We start from the raw sequence: 15661 nt of genomic DNA, 5'->3' as shown, positions 1-15661 counted from the left end.
GGGTAGGGGTGGGGGGTATGTCTTCCAAACAACAACCAAAGCCCATCTTTCCATCTATCTATGGATGGATGGATATATGTAGGTATGAATCTGGCCCATCTGTTTGCGGAGACTAAAGGAAAAATGGGATTCCGGTTTTTACTTGGTCGCTATCCATCTGTGCTTGTGTCCACTCTTCAAATCACTGTTTCCTGTCGGTGCGTAAACAAAAGGCAACAGTTGATAGTTCCAATGGGAAGAAGTCGATCTAGCATTGCATTCAGGCATCTATCTCGTCGAGGCAGAGATTGTGGAAAATGTAATAGGAAAATGTTAGATATTATTTACTTTAATTTAAAGTTATCAAGCGAGGGAGGTGGTTCTCATTTCAGGTTAGGTAACTTAAGAAATTTATCGTCATTATGAATTTTGGATGTCACACACACTTTGGATGACTTGCAGGTCTGCAGGATTTCCCCAGGAATATCTCCATCCATTCTCATGGCCAATTGTTGCATTTTTCGTCCTTGACAATCGGCTCACCACTATGGCCCTCATCTTCCTCCTGTTTGGGTGGAAAGACACGTTGACCAATGCCCGGATTTTTCTGGGTATTATGGAACTTCATCATCAGCATGTCCCAGTCGTAGATGAGGCCAGGACGTAGATTGATGCCATCACGCAGCATTCTGAACATCCGGCAGATGTCGTCGTATTTCGGTTTCTCATAGAAACCCATGCCGCGGCAATAGTTCAGATACATGGTAAACTCACAGGGAAATCCCTCGCAAAGGACCTCCACACTAACCGAGATCTTCTTCTCATGGATGCGTTCGTACTTCTGTTGCTTGGTGGATGCCTTTAGATCCTGCCATGGCAGTGAGCCCCTATTGAAGTACATGAGGACATAGCCAACGGCCACCATATCATCGCGTCTCGACGGCTCAACGCCCGCATGAACGCATATGGAGGCGTAACGGGCGGTACCCGTTAGGGGACGCTCCTCACGATACGGTATATGCACACCGGTCGTTATGTCCATGAACTTTTTGGCCAGACCAAAGTCCACGAGATATACTTGCTTGGACATGTTGCCCAGACCCATCAGGAAGTTATCCGGCTTGATGTCGCGATGGAGGAAGCCACGATTATGAACATACTCAACTCGTCGTACCATTTGCTCGGCCAGCAAGAGGACGGTCTTGATGGTGAAGGCACGTTCACAGAACTGGAAAAGACGCTCCAGTGATGGTCCTAGTAGATCCATTACCATCGCCTGGTAATGCTGCTCTTTGTGGTAATAACGAATTCTCGGTAAACCAGGTGCTGCTCTCAACGCGCGATATAATCGCCTTTCGTAGTTCAATTGCGGATGACGGACCTTGGTGCTCTCCACCTTGATGGCCACCCTTTCGCCACTGTGGATATAGATGCCCAGATATATATCACCGAAGGATCCGCAGCCAATCTTCCGTACCACCTTATAGTTGCCGATACGCACTTCACGGTTAAGGGACATTCGAAGTCGCTCCATTTTTAAAATTTTTTGTTTTGGTGTTTCTTTTTGTTCTTCGATCCAAATGGGAATTTCTAAAAATATATTTCTGATATTTAAAGGGAAGTCTATGATCGTTTTGAGTAGTTCAAATAGTGACATTGAGTTTAAAGAATACAACTTTTTTCATTCCTTAAATCAGCCATAAAGTGTGTCTATATTAAGTATCCGCCACATTGATCGCCCTTTAAGTGCGATTTAAGGGAATCCTTAACCGAACCCAATCCAATCCTTTAATGTGTCATCCTGCCAGGGCTGTTTACGTACGTGTGTGTGTGTGTGTACTTGTGCGTATCGATTATCCTGGCAGACGGCGGCATCCGTAGACGGAGACACAAATGCACAAATGAGGATGTGAATGGGGCAGAAGGAGGTGGAGTTAGCTCGAGGTGGAGGCCAAAATGGAGGCGACGAGGACGGATCAACTAGCCAGTAATAATGTCTTTCGCTGACATTTGACATTTTGGCTATATATCACTCACATTGTGACAACTGGCAACTTGGCATTCAAATATAGCAGCCGAAGCAGCAGAAGCACCAGAAGCACCAGGAGCACCAGAAGCTCTCCGGGCCCACTCAGATGTTTAAGAACAATAAATTTGTGGGCCTTCGGCCTGGCCTGTGCGTGTTGCCAAACTCCACTCACCCGATGGCCTATCTATCTATCTATTCCCACCCATCCTCCTTCCTTCTCCACCGAAACATGTCCGCCATATCCCCTCCGATTTGCCTATCCCCTGGAAAACCAGCCCCTCTTGCCTCCTGGCGAATGTTCGGCAGCAGCCTTACTGGCTGCCTGCAAGCCCAATGACAAGACGGAAGCGACATATTTGAACTGGAATGAAGCGGGATTGAGGCTGCAGCCGGGTCCATTATCATCATCAGTACAGAGAGAGAAAAATATGTAAATCAGAAGAGGATAACTTTGGGGATTTCTCCATATTCGAATGATTTCTATCAAAAAGTGAAATCTGTAGATGAAAATCGCGCGTAATTCTTCTTGCCTCTTGTTTTTCTCAGTGCCAAAAGCAGAAATAAAAGGAGGGGCTGGAAGCCTGGCATTTACATCATAACATGGCCGCCTGATGGATAGACAGATAGCCGGGCATTAGCATTAGTGGCCACCACAATGGGTATTCCAATGATGATAATGATGATGATGAGGATGGCTAAGATGATGAAGACGATTGCGATGATTAGGATGATGGGCAGATGATGATGACGACCAGGATGAGCCACAAGCTCTTGTTTCTGGCTTGGATTTGGATTCCGATTCAGAAGGAGTAAGCGTTTCCGAATCCGATCCAGACTCCAAGGCCTAGCCACTCCGTCTGGTTGTGGGCGTGGCCGTCGCTGATGTTGAAACATGCGGGTAAATTATCTTTTCATTTCCATCAACGTCGTCGTTGTCGTGGCTTTTCTCTGCGACTCCTGCTGCTGCTGCTCCTGCTGCTGTTGTTGTTGTTGTTGACGTGGAAATTGCCACTTCCATCCGCCTGGCCAACTCTTATTTCTCCCGCCCACCTGCAACTTGTAGTTTACAACATTCGCTCGGGAATTTTATGGATTCCAAAATCGCCATTCAATTGTTTGGCTAGTTGTGTGTGTTTTCCCGTTGCCACGCCCACTCTGCAGTTGCTGTACCTCATTAAGATGAAATTGGAGGCCATTAAAGGTAGCAGGTAGGTAGGTAGCTTTGATTGCTTTCTGTCAACTTAATTGATATGTGAAAGTAAATTCCTCTTTTTGTCAATATATATATAGATAACGATTCCAACCGATTACTATAGATAGCCTGGTATATTGCAAAATGAAAGCCTTTAAGCCCCCCCCCATCGTGGGGCCAGGGTCCAGTTCAATTTCCCAGGTAAACGATAACTCTTTCCCGGCTGCAAATGAGTATTAATGAATATGAAACTTATCCTGTCGCTGAACAGAAACTAACTTGCCAACGTGTCGAGGACAAACGTGACAAAAGTTTATGTAGAACCGGCAATTGCACACCCAATGGATGAGACAGAGACCAGAGACTAGAGACTGCAGTGCGCCAGACAGAGATAGACACAAAGAGAGGAGTCCGCTTTGATGGTGCTGAAGTTGGACGAACAACAAACAGCAAAATATAAATGACTTTAATAGCTCATCAATGATTCAGGCGGAAATCCGGGCTGTCCAAGTGCAGTCGGTTTATTGGATACCGGAAAGGCATTATGTAGCCCTGTCTCTCTCACTCACTCTGTTCTATATCTGTTCTATTGCCCTCTCGTTCTTGTTCTTTTAACCCGTCCTGCTCTATTTGTGAATTTGTTTGATTGTGCTCTGTGTGCTGGACTGGAGAGTAGAGTAGAGTCTGTCTGACTTTCTGGTCTGGGGTTTTTATGGTTCGAAATCGTGGGGTTCGGTACGAGGCGGATGGTTTGGGGTTCTTCTGTCTGCTTAGCTGCAATGATTTTCACGCTGCCTCTGAAAAGTATGCAACAAAATTTGCATATTGTTTTGCTCCTGCATTTTGCACCGCCTTCCTCCCCAGCAATTTGTCCCGCTTCCTCTGTTTTTAACATCCCCTTCTTCCAGCAGCTCATCATTGCCACTGGTTGGTTGCACTTAGAGAAAATCCTTGGTCTTGGTCTTCTTAATTGGAAAAGGAAATGAGCTAGCTGAAGGATTATATAAGTTGAAATTCTGTAAAGAAGTAGCAATTTATTTCAAAAGACAACGTTTTTCGTCTAGTGAATAGTTTTAGTGTCACCTTTAAGAAGTGGCTTTTCAAACCGCAGCTAACTTCCGTGACCTTTTTCCAATGATTTTTCTCATAAATAAAATCCATTTTAAGCACCATTATTTTCTCACAGTGCCCCTTTTGGCATATGCAGGCGATTTGCATTTGTGTCCAAGTCAACTCTCACTTCAATTGCCTCCCCATTTTACACCTGTTCCCGAGGAGTGGTGTGTGCATTTGTGCATCATTATTATCATCATTATAGATGGCACATGGCCAGTTTCCCCATTGGCCATGTGACAGTAGCCGCTTGGCTTTTGTGTCTCATTTATTATGCAAATCCGAGCCAAGAGGGGGGCGTGTGGGCGGCTGGGGTTAAGTCCGGATGAAGGGTGGCTGCTGCAGGATGATGACGATGATCAGATGATGATGATGGGAATGAGAATTGAGGACAGTATCCTTTATTCCTTGGCTGATTGTCCGTTGCTGGTACGGTCAAAGAGTTCAAGTTTTGCAACAATTATGCCGCAATAATCATCGATGTGTTGCAGTCTTGCTGCCTGCCACACACACACACACACACAGAGTGGCATTTGCCCAGAAACAATAATGCTTATCGCATATTAATGAAACGACAGCAAATATTACAAATCAACGCAATTGGAAAATTTATTCAGCTCCCTCGCCTTTCACCGCAAATGTTATTTAAAGTTTCGACAAACAAAAACCGAAATGTGGATTGAGGAACGAATCTACGAATCGAAGTTTTGAATACACTTTTTAGGCAAAAGAAATGATATAAACTTGGATTTGAGTTTAACAAAAGTATAGATCTCTATTAATGATTTTGATTAACTCTCAAAACACTGATAGCTTACTATATATATAGACTGTGTTTCAGGCAAATCCTTCAGTTAATATACAAAATTCAAGATTGCCAAAAATAAGGCAGAGTATCTTTGCCTATCAAGCTTATGGATAATGAAAAGTGAGAAGAAGAGTGCGCGGCGGCTGGCGGGACAATAATAAAAAGTAAATATAATTTCAATTTTTATTCTCGCTTCAATGTTAATCAATTACGTGCTTTAATTGAAATCGCCAAAGTCAATAGCGAGAATCAAGTAAAACCAAAAACAAAAAACATTTTGACACATATACAAATATATATAAATATATATATATATAGGAAAAATACACATACACGCCATGGCATGCATCTGTTTATTTATCTATGAATTTTTAAGCGGCCAAAAGATCCCGTCCGGCCACTCATTTTGCACTCCGGACGACTGTCCATCCGCCGATTGCTGTGTTTGCCTACGAATTGCTTTTCAATTAACTCTAAGCCGTAAAAACATAATTGAAATGCGGCTGCCCCCCTTCTACGACCATTTCTTTCTCCATTTGGCGGCCAGGCGGCCAACGCGCAATAAACCAGTAAGATGTCAAAGGTCGTGACTCTCGACCTAAAGGTACTCAGTATTTTAATTACTTTGAATTTTTGTTAACCGATTAAACTTTAAGCAATAAATGAGCTTAATATTTAGTTTCGGAATGCCTGCTAGTTTTGTTATTAAACAGAAAATGCCTAAAAGTCTCTGTAAAGCTCCCTATTGGGGGTGAAAAATAAGGTCAGAAGGGTATATTGGCTATCACAAACTGGCAACTGGAGTGTTTCTCCGCTGACAAGCGTCACTTCTATAGTTCTGGATTGTGTTCTGGCATCTAACATCCTAGCCTTCCCTAATGTCCCATGTCCATATCCTACCTACATTATATCCCATTCCCACTGAACTAAAACCGAACCAAACTCAACTCAACTCAACTGAACTGAACTCGACTCGCCTTGCCTCGCCTCGAATGGGCCTCCTGTCGTCTGCGGCTGTAAATGAAGTTGTGTTTTAATTAAAATTCCAGACTTTATTTCTGTAATTATATTAACTCGCTGTTCGAATTCGTTTGCTGCTCGCTGGGCCTTCGCTTTCTCTCTCGATCGATCTATGGGGTATATACATATACGGGGGTTGGGGCAATGGAAAGTAAGGAAAAGATAAAACCATTAACGGTAAAGTGGAGAAATGTGGAAAACGTGGCAAAGGCATGCGGTGTTCTCGGCCCAGAGTGCTGGTCCTTCGATGTGTTTGCTCCTGAGTCTGGAGTCCGGAGACCGGAGACCAGAGAACGGAGACCAGAGTTCGTAGTCCAGAGTCCTCCGTCCCCGAGTCCTGCATATATCCTGCTGTGTCGTCATTGGCATCGGCATCTTCTGCCGCGGGGTCATCTCACCCCTTGGGTCCTAGCACAGTCCTTGCGTTCTTACTGCCCCATGCTGCCCCTTGCTGTCCCAACAGCAAATGGTGTTAAAATTAATTTAATTGAATGTGAAATGAAATTTGTTTTGACACACACCGGCACTAGCACTTGGCATCCAAAGACCAACCAACCACCCATCTAGCCACCCACCAACCTTCCCCCAACCACTCCCAGTTACACCCACAAGAGCAACATCAATGCCAACTCGAACTCCAATCCCTGCTACTAGCTACACTGCAAGATAAATGGATGAGAGTGTGTTAGGGAAAGGGGATTATTCTAAGGAAATTCTAAGGAATTTTGATACTTTTAGCTGAGGAAAACTTTTCATTTTCATATTTTTCTCTAATGAGAAAACTTCTTTTTCGTTCAGTGGATCATCCCAAGTTTCTCGTGGATTGCTGTGGATTCCTTTTGGCCTCTGCCCTCATTGTTTTCCTATCGCTGCATCGTCGCATTGTCGCACAATACAAATGCCCGCCATTGCATACTGAGGAATGACGTCCCGCCGTTGCCCATTGGACTTTGGACGTTGGACGTTGGAATATCGGAATGCGAAAGCCTTGCATAAGTGGGAGCTTATTGGGTGTTTTCCGGAAATGGCCAAGGGGGTAAGTTCAGGACGAAACGTGGCAAAAAGAGGGGGAAGAAAGAGATGGTCAGGAAAGGATACGGTTCACCAGGCAAGCCGAACGCTTGATCAAGTCCAACTGACGTTTATACCGAAAATTTAAGTTAATGAACTACTCCTTGAGGTATATGTTAATGTATAAATTATGCAATATTCCTAGGCAGGGAGTACTTTAATCTTGAAATTTACTTGTAAGTTAAGCAATCTTGTTAGTAAATTGCAAACTTCTTAAAGTAATTCCGTGATTGAGAGGTTTTTCTACTAAATGTCTGATAAAAGTTAGATATTTCCTAGCTAAACTCAAGTTTTCTCCCTAAATCTGATATCTCATCATTCCAGGCATAGGATATAGATATAGATATAGATATACATTATCCATATCCCTTGGCGTCGCCACTTCTTGCCACATACAACCATGTGTGTGTGTGTGTGTGTGTTTGGCATTGCCGTGTTGGTTGCCTAATCAAAAACAGAAGCTCTGAAAGCCGCAAATTTTGGCCAGCGGATGCTGTCAAGTGCATGTGTATGGGTGCCATTGAATGTGTTCGTGTGTGTGTGTGTTGGTGTTGGTGTTGGTGTGTGTAGTATGTGTGCGTGCACGTTCATTTTGTGGCGGCACACGTTGCGTATGCGCAACGCATTTCTATCGGCACCAGCAGCAGCAGCAGCAGCAGCGTTGAAACAACTAAAAGCTACAATTTTTGTTAAAATTTGCTAAATTTGCATTTTTTGACGTTTTTGCGGTGAGAGAATCGTTGTAGCAGCTAAAGCAAATGCCTACACCTTCCTAACCCCTCGACTCCTCATCCTTCCTTCCGTCCGTCCGTTTGACTGTCTGTCCGTCCGTTCGTTCGTTCGTTCGTCCGCCCAACCATACGTCCGTCCGTCCGTCCATCTGTTTGTGTTGCAAATATAATTTTTAATTTAAATGCAAATTTTGGAAATCATTTTCGAAGCATTATGTGCCCATATTGATACGCAAATTGCTGTCAGCACACGCACACCACTGTCGTTGGCATAGATAGACACATACGCACACTAACACATAGATAGATATACATACATACGAATACGAATACGAATACGAAGTAGGAGTACACACACATGCAGATTTAATAACGCATACGCGTCAGTCAACCGCCGGCAAAAGCCGCAGAGCCAACAGTTTTGGGAGTTTTGGGAGGTACTCCTCCGTGTCTCCCAGGAGGATGTGACCACCATCGAGAGAAGCTGACAACGTCAGACGCCCAGCCTAGCCCAGCCCAGCCCAGCCCAGCCCAGTTTTCGCCAGCCAGTTTTCTAGTTTTCTAGTTTTCTAGTTTTCCGTTACCATGTTTCCATGTTCAGAATTTCAGTTTCAGTCGCCTATTGATTTTTAAGGAATCCATTGGATTGCCAGGATACGGATACCGAACTGCTGCTAAGGCCGCGCCGCCTGTCGGCCTGTTCATCATATGGATGGACGTCTGCTTTGACAAAGACAAAGAAAGAGGTGTTGGCCAAGGAATCTAGTTTTCAGCACTATTACTGATATTAGGATCATCTCTTCCCTTTGTAATCACGATTCTAGGGATTCCCAGTATCTAACATCGGAAAGCCATGGTAATGCGGAATGGAAATTCCAGGAGGGAGAAAACTGAAATTAATCCACTAAAGCGGCCATTAGAAAATGGGTACATTTTACATTTTATCAAAGGATGTAATTTAGCTAGTTCCCTGTTTTAGAACCCCCCCCTCTCTAAATTCCCATTTTACATTCCATTTTCCACTTTACACTTTCCTCTTTCCCCACTTTCCCTTCCTCCATTTGCCCCAAACCATCCACAAACCCAACCTAACCAATCGGTGTCATTTAGTTTTTTCGCTCGGCTTTTGCTGTAATGATTATAATTCCATCGGACTGAACGCCACTGAACGAACACTGGGGCATTTAAAACCATTTCACAAGTCGTCAAATCCGATTATGAACTCATTTCACTATTCACTCTGCTCTCTGCTGTTCACGCGGCGACTTTGATGTTTAATTTGCAATTTCATTTTAATGTGCCTACCGCTTGCCACGCCCCCAAATGCGAGTCCAAAACGCCCATCCACCTACCTTGCTTTGCTTTTGCTTGCTTACTTCCTTCCTTCCGCCATTAACCGACCAACCCAGCAACCCATCAACCCATTCAGTTCACCATTTTGTGTCCACCTGGGCGTATGAGCAATTCATAAAGACCAACCCAGGACCAGCTCCCTTTTGCCCCTTTTTTGGGCGATAATTTTATTATTGCCGCCAATGTTGCCGTTGTATTTGCCGTTTTTGCTATTAGTTGGTTGCCAGCAGCTGGCCATTAACGTCCATTTAGCCAGGCGCCACGCATTTCTAAGTCGGTAACATTTTCTAATTGCCGCAGATGGCCGAAACAGCAGCGTTCACCAGACTAGGTACCGTAGGTATTCTCACTGAACTTTGACAGCAATCTAATATCTTAATAGCACCTTAGTTTAAGTATCCCTTTAGCCTCTGATTTTTGCATTGGAAAATCTTTATCTAACGATTAATAATGCATCTTAGTTCTTCTCGCTAAGTGCTATTAAGTTGAACACGACTGTTGATGTGCGAGTGGAGGGGTGTGACTTGAACGTTGATTACAACTGACAGCGACAACGGCAACATTACGGGGAAAAGCGAGAGAAAAGCGAGTGTACAGCGGAGTGGAAAGCGGAGTGGAAAGCGGAGTGAAAAGCGAAACGAGCGGTGGACTAGAGCGTTTTGCATGCGATGGATGTGCGATGGCTTTGTTGCCTCTCTCTCTGCCAGTTGCCATTGATTTCACCCACTTTTACCCGCCAGCAATTAGTGCAACTCCAGCAGCAACATCAGCACACCAGCAATGTAAACTTTCAACCTCAATAAAGGGCAGAAAAGGGGTTACCAAAGGGGCTATACTATGTTATATACACCCACTACTACTACTACAACTAACCCCCCCTCCTCTTACCTTATCCCATTAGCACCACCACCGACACAAACTCTTTTTGCATTCATTTATGAATATTTTAAAATTCATTGCTGATGTTGCTGCCGTGCAAGTTGCTGATGTTGCTGATGTTGGCCCCTACTACTGTTGTTGTTATTATTGAAATCTAGACGGAAATTAAGTTGTCCCGCTCGACCGTGTGGCAATAATGGAGTGTGCAACACCCAGTAAGAGCCATCTGAACGGTGACCCAACCCAGCCCCAACCCAACCCATTCCCACAGACCCAAAAACTCACCGACTTGCCATTTTGCTAGTTACCTGAGACATCTTAATGGACATGGAAGACCAAAGTTCAGCATGGATGCAAGTTGATGTACGACCATAAATATATATAACTATATATATATATATATATATAGTATGGAGTATATAGAAAGAGAGGTGACTATAATGCCAGAGTTGGGCACAAAAGGGTTTTAAATTACATTACTCTGAAATATGTGTAAGCTAAACTGCTCTAGTCAAAGCTAAAAAGTTATTAAGACATAACATCAAACTGTCTGTTGAACAGTTTCTGATTTATCTGCAAGATTCATGAAGTAAGTAAAGACTTTTCTAATAATTAATTTGATTTAATTCCTACTCTTGCTAGAAAATATATAATATGTTGATTTGAATAACAATAGAAAGTGCTCATCTTTAAACCTCAAAAATATTTCCTAAGTGTATGTCTAAGAGGAGCGGCAGCGTGTGCCCTCGATTTGGTGGATGGGGCGGCTTCTTAGATTCTGGTTTGGGGTTCTAGGTTCGAGGCTCTTGCTTCCATGGTTCCAGGTCACGTGCAGGATGCTGACGCTCCTCGGGTTAACAAGTAACAAGTAAGGACCTTTTGGGGAGGGGGCAAAGGATGTTTAGGGAATGGCCTCCTCAATGGTGAAGGAGGTGAAGGAAGACAGAAACAGAGAACGAGCGAGCAAGAGAGATGGCGCGCGTTAATGTTTCTTTTACGTGCCCACAGTAGCACCCCCCTAAGTCGTACCCATGCCTGATGAGTCTGCCCAGGCACTTCTTAGGTAATGTAAGTTAATAGCCATTGTTGTGCCTGCCCCTCGACCTGCCACCTTGCCACCTTGCCACCTTGCCACCTTGCCTGCCATCCCATGACCCTCATCCTTCTTCACCTTCTAGCCAAAGTTCGCCTTCTCCCCCCCCTCTCAAATATATATATATATATAGAAACGGGTGGGGGGGAAAAAAAGGTGGAACGGTCAGGTTTATTGATAATTATTGTGCCCGGCTTCCTTTTGACTCTCTCGCCCCCTCTCCTCCTGCTTTGCTGTTGTTGTGCATAAATTTAATTTGGTTAATTAATTAAGAAATGCTGCAAGTGCGAGCAGGAGAGCAGGAGAGCTGGAGAGCAGTAGAGCACGGGAGCGAGTGAACGTGGGATGTGGATAGTGGGTGGGTCACTTTGCGAGGCACTAATTGAAAATAAAGACCAATTTTTTAATTAAACTTTAAATTAATTTATTGAAGTGCTCCTGGAGGGCAGGCAAAAAACAAAAAAAATACAAAAAAATAACGAAAAAGTCGAACGGGATTGTCGGAGGATTATGAACTTTGACCCGCGGTCACTTCACTTCCAGATCAAAAGTGCTCGCTAATTAAGTGAAATAAAGCAGGAATCATTCAGATATTCATTTTAAATATAAAACTTTATATTGAGCCCTCCTATCAAGGCTTATCACGCATACGCACTGTTGACGTCGTTCAAATAGATTAACATTGCTGAGATTATTGCACATCTATCAATAAGCTCAGCTAACCAATAACAAAATTCGTTAGTACCATATTTTAAAAAGCATTCTTAAGAGAGAATATCGACATGCCATATTGCCACCATTACTGGCTTTGTTATGGACGAAATAGTGCCATTTTAGGAGGGGTAATCAGGAGAATCCAGGTTTCGCATTTTCGATAAGAGTATCATAATACTTTTTTTAACCTGAATGCAGAAAAGTTAAGAATTAAGAATGTGCCATTCTTGGTTATGGAAAGAAATGCTAATTCTTAGTGCTGAAACGCAGTTTCAGGTTTCTAACAAAAAATTCTGATCACAATGTCAGCTGGGTTAGGCACTTTGTGGGCTATGAAGATCAGTATATAACTGCAGCTCGAATACGAAGCACTAAAATTTCTCTTTCTCTTTAAATATTTTGAAAAAGTTTAATGGCTCGTAAGGGTAATGTTAATAAACCGAAAGAAAACAAACTTTCGCGTGTGAAACATTAAAATTATCTTCTAAATATTTCTGAACAGTCATTTTCTCCCGCATATCACTAATAAATTGTCAATTCATTCTTAACAGAGCTTACCGAGAAGTAGAAAAAGGAATATCAGGAAATGCCGTCAACGAGTCTGAAGGTCAGTTCTCGCTGGAAGCAGTACAAAACGCTGAATTTAAGAAGAAATTTGATCAGATTCTTGATAAGATTCAATGCGCCTTGGAATCCCTTTTCAAAGCTAAGCATGAATTGACGGTTAAGCGCTGCATTTTCTTTGTTATGAAACCAAATTTTTGTTCTTAATAAAATGAAATCCATTTCGCAACTTGTTTAAACTGAACGGTAACTTCATTACGCTGGTGCTTATGGAAGCCATAAAGTATTTCAATTTCTGGAAATTTATTTACCATGCACGGATGAAGCCGCTCATCCTAATAATAGAGTTTAAATTCCGGCTTTAATTTAGCCCGTTTAAGGGGGGTTGGCGATGGTTTTTAAGGGGGCGTGGCACAGGGCTCCTGCACTAAACCAACAATGCGCTAATGCTCATTTAATGCGATTTCGCACGTTTGCATTTTCTATTAGACACAAACACAAACGCACTGGCCCAGGACCTTACACATAGGACACAGACATACCCATACATATAGAACGGAAAGTGGACATATGTGAGAAGTTTATGGCAAGGCAGAAATTATGAATATTTTTTTAAGAATTTACAGAAAAACTTTTTGATTTTCTTTCCAATGAAAGGAAATGTTGAAAAATTTAAAATTAATTTCATATTTAAACTTAAAAACTTAATAAACATAATATAACTTGGGTAAAAAGTATAACTCAAACTACCTAAAGTACTTGCTAACTCATCACGATATCTGCTAAGCCCATAAACGTACTGCTGCGACCCATCTGCTGGCCATGCGAGTATATGGCTAAAACGTATTTATCTAAGTTTTACGCAATATTTGTACTATATTACATAGCCGCATTGTTCCCACCGCCAATGAAGCTCGAAATGAAAAGCCAGCCCATGCAAAAAACGCCAATGGAGGGGGCGAAGGTGGGAGTGGCAGGTCGACTGCCGTGCAAAAGGTAAACACAAATTGTTGCACGAAAGCGCTCAAGCGATGACTTACACTGTGGCAAAGAAGATGGAAGTTAAAATGGAACTAAAGGGGTTTTTCTATTATTAAAAGAACTAATTTTTTAAAGAATTTTTATAATCAAAGCACTGGCCTCGTAATATTACTTTATAAAATAATTTTTAATAATAAAAAACAAAAATAGTTTTTGTCATAAAAATCGATTATTTTTCCAAGTGAATGTTGAAAATGTTCGCATAAAATAGGAAAAGGGACGAAAAGAGATAGAGTTGCGAGAGGAAAAATCTGTGCTAGCCGGTTGAGGTACACGTGGAGAAAAAAGGATGAAAATATTAATTAAATTAAAACCACAAAACCAAGCCCGCAAATATCCGCACACAAAATGTTGTAATCACGATTTATGCTGAGTTGGTTATTTACACTTTGCACTTAATACACACACTACATGTGCACACACACACTTCGCACACCCTCCACACACTCCACTACACTATACCATTCACACACACACACACCTACAAAGCATCACTTTTGCGGAGAATGTGCATACATGAGTGCATGTTGCACACGTTGCGCGAAGCTTTTTGCATGTTTAGCAGAAAATAATATGCAAATTATGCAATTATTTTAGCATCGTCTCTGTGTGTGGGTGTGCATCCTTATCGTCCACTATCCGCCCTATCCAAGTATCCACCTAGACACCTCATCTCTCTTACCCACTCTTTGGCAGGTGCTCTCTCATAGCGTATGACCGACCAAGACTGGACACAGCAGGAGCAACAGAAGCAGAAGCAGAAGCTGAAACAGGAGTTGGAGCAACACATCCATGGAAAGGCAGCAACATGGAGGCACTTTGCCTGATTGCACCCGTCTGCTTGGTGTCCAATTCCATCTAGTGTCTTCCAACTTTCAACTTGGGGCTCTAATCGCTTTGGAGAGGCTGAAGAGGCACGAGACCATCGTGGAAGGAGCACCGGTTAAGGCTACTTTTTAACGTTCCTGATTTCTGGCAGATCATTTGCCAACTTTGCCAGCAAGTTGCTTCTCCACTTCCTCGACTTTCTTTCGGTTTTCCTCCCATTTGTTTTTTTTTTTTTTTTTTGTGTTTTTGTGTGTTTTTGGCCAGACAACCGCACTCGTTTCGCTTTTTGTTTTTGCGCCTTTGTCCCTGGCGTTTGGCACACGGCACATTGTTTCCCCGCCAGGGACTCAGCCGATTTTGCAAAAATCTCCAACTCTGACTCCAACTTGAGTTTCTACTGGTTTTGCAGGTTTGTCCTGTCGGCGCCAGAAATTTATGACAGCATTTGGCCAAAACATATGCCGGCAGACGACGGGCATTAGCAGCCTTTCCCGCCTTTGCCGTATTTGCCGCCATCATCTTCTTAACCTCGAGCATGAAAATCTGAAAATCAGCAGGGACAGACCGGATGATGGTCCACCTATAACCACCACTTTGGGCACAAAATGTCACTCGTTCTGGGGTGGGAGATTTCATAATGCGAAAATCATCAAATAAATTGCAATATGGAATTTACATAAATCGTTTAAGGTTTGCTCGCTTTTCATTTTTGATTTTGATTTTGGTTCTGCTTTTGCTTAGAAAAGGCGACATCTTCACGAAACAACCTCCTCTCTTTGAGAACTGGATAGATTTCGAAACAGAAACTATTTTTATACCCGTTACTTGTAGAGATCTTGATCAGAATGTATAGCGAAGATGATTGAGCCATGTCCGTCTGCCTGTCCGTATGAACGCTGAGATCTCAGGATCTATAAGAGATACAAAGTGGAGATTAACCATGAAGATTCTTGAGGTCCCTAAACAGCGCAGCGTTTATAACAGCATCCTGCCACGCCCACTCTAACGCGAAAAACTAAAATCGCTGAAATCTTAGAAACTATTAGAGCTAGAAAGTTGAAATTCAGAATGCAAAAATCTCGGGCCCTATAAGAGCTAGAAAGTTAGGCATAAAAAGAGTTGCCTCTGCAAACTTGTCACGAGTTTTCTTTCTGCTGCCCGGCTGTGATCACTCCCAGTTCCTCCCAGTCTGCCCTGGTGACTAGATAACCCCTTCTGCTTCTATTTTTCCCTTATTTTTGGACTG

The 15661-nt window shown here is 42.9% G+C and overlaps 1 protein-coding gene across 1 annotated transcript; it reads right to left on the bottom strand.

Moving 5' to 3' along the window:
* Window positions 1-312: 312 nt before the first annotated feature.
* Window positions 313-1599, bottom strand: LOC108103803 (casein kinase I). The gene has a single exon (XM_017209484.2). It carries the CDS (start codon window positions 1511-1513, stop codon window positions 479-481), a length of 1035 nt encoding a protein of 344 aa, XP_017064973.1. The 5' UTR covers window positions 1514-1599; the 3' UTR covers window positions 313-478.
* Window positions 1600-15661: the final 14062 nt, after the last annotated feature.

This window comes from Drosophila eugracilis, unplaced genomic scaffold (genome assembly GCF_018153835.1).
Source record: "Drosophila eugracilis isolate 14026-0451.02 unplaced genomic scaffold, ASM1815383v1 contig_408, whole genome shotgun sequence".
Taxonomy (NCBI): Eukaryota; Metazoa; Arthropoda; class Insecta; order Diptera; family Drosophilidae; genus Drosophila; species Drosophila eugracilis.
This window is presented reverse-complemented; position numbering and strand designations above follow the sequence as displayed.

Bases quoted from the DNA above. Each gene is read 5' to 3' on its own strand.
- LOC108103803 (XM_017209484.2), bottom strand. From the start codon at position 1,513: ATGGAGCGACTTCGAATGTCCCTTAACCGTGAAGTGCGTATCGGCAAC.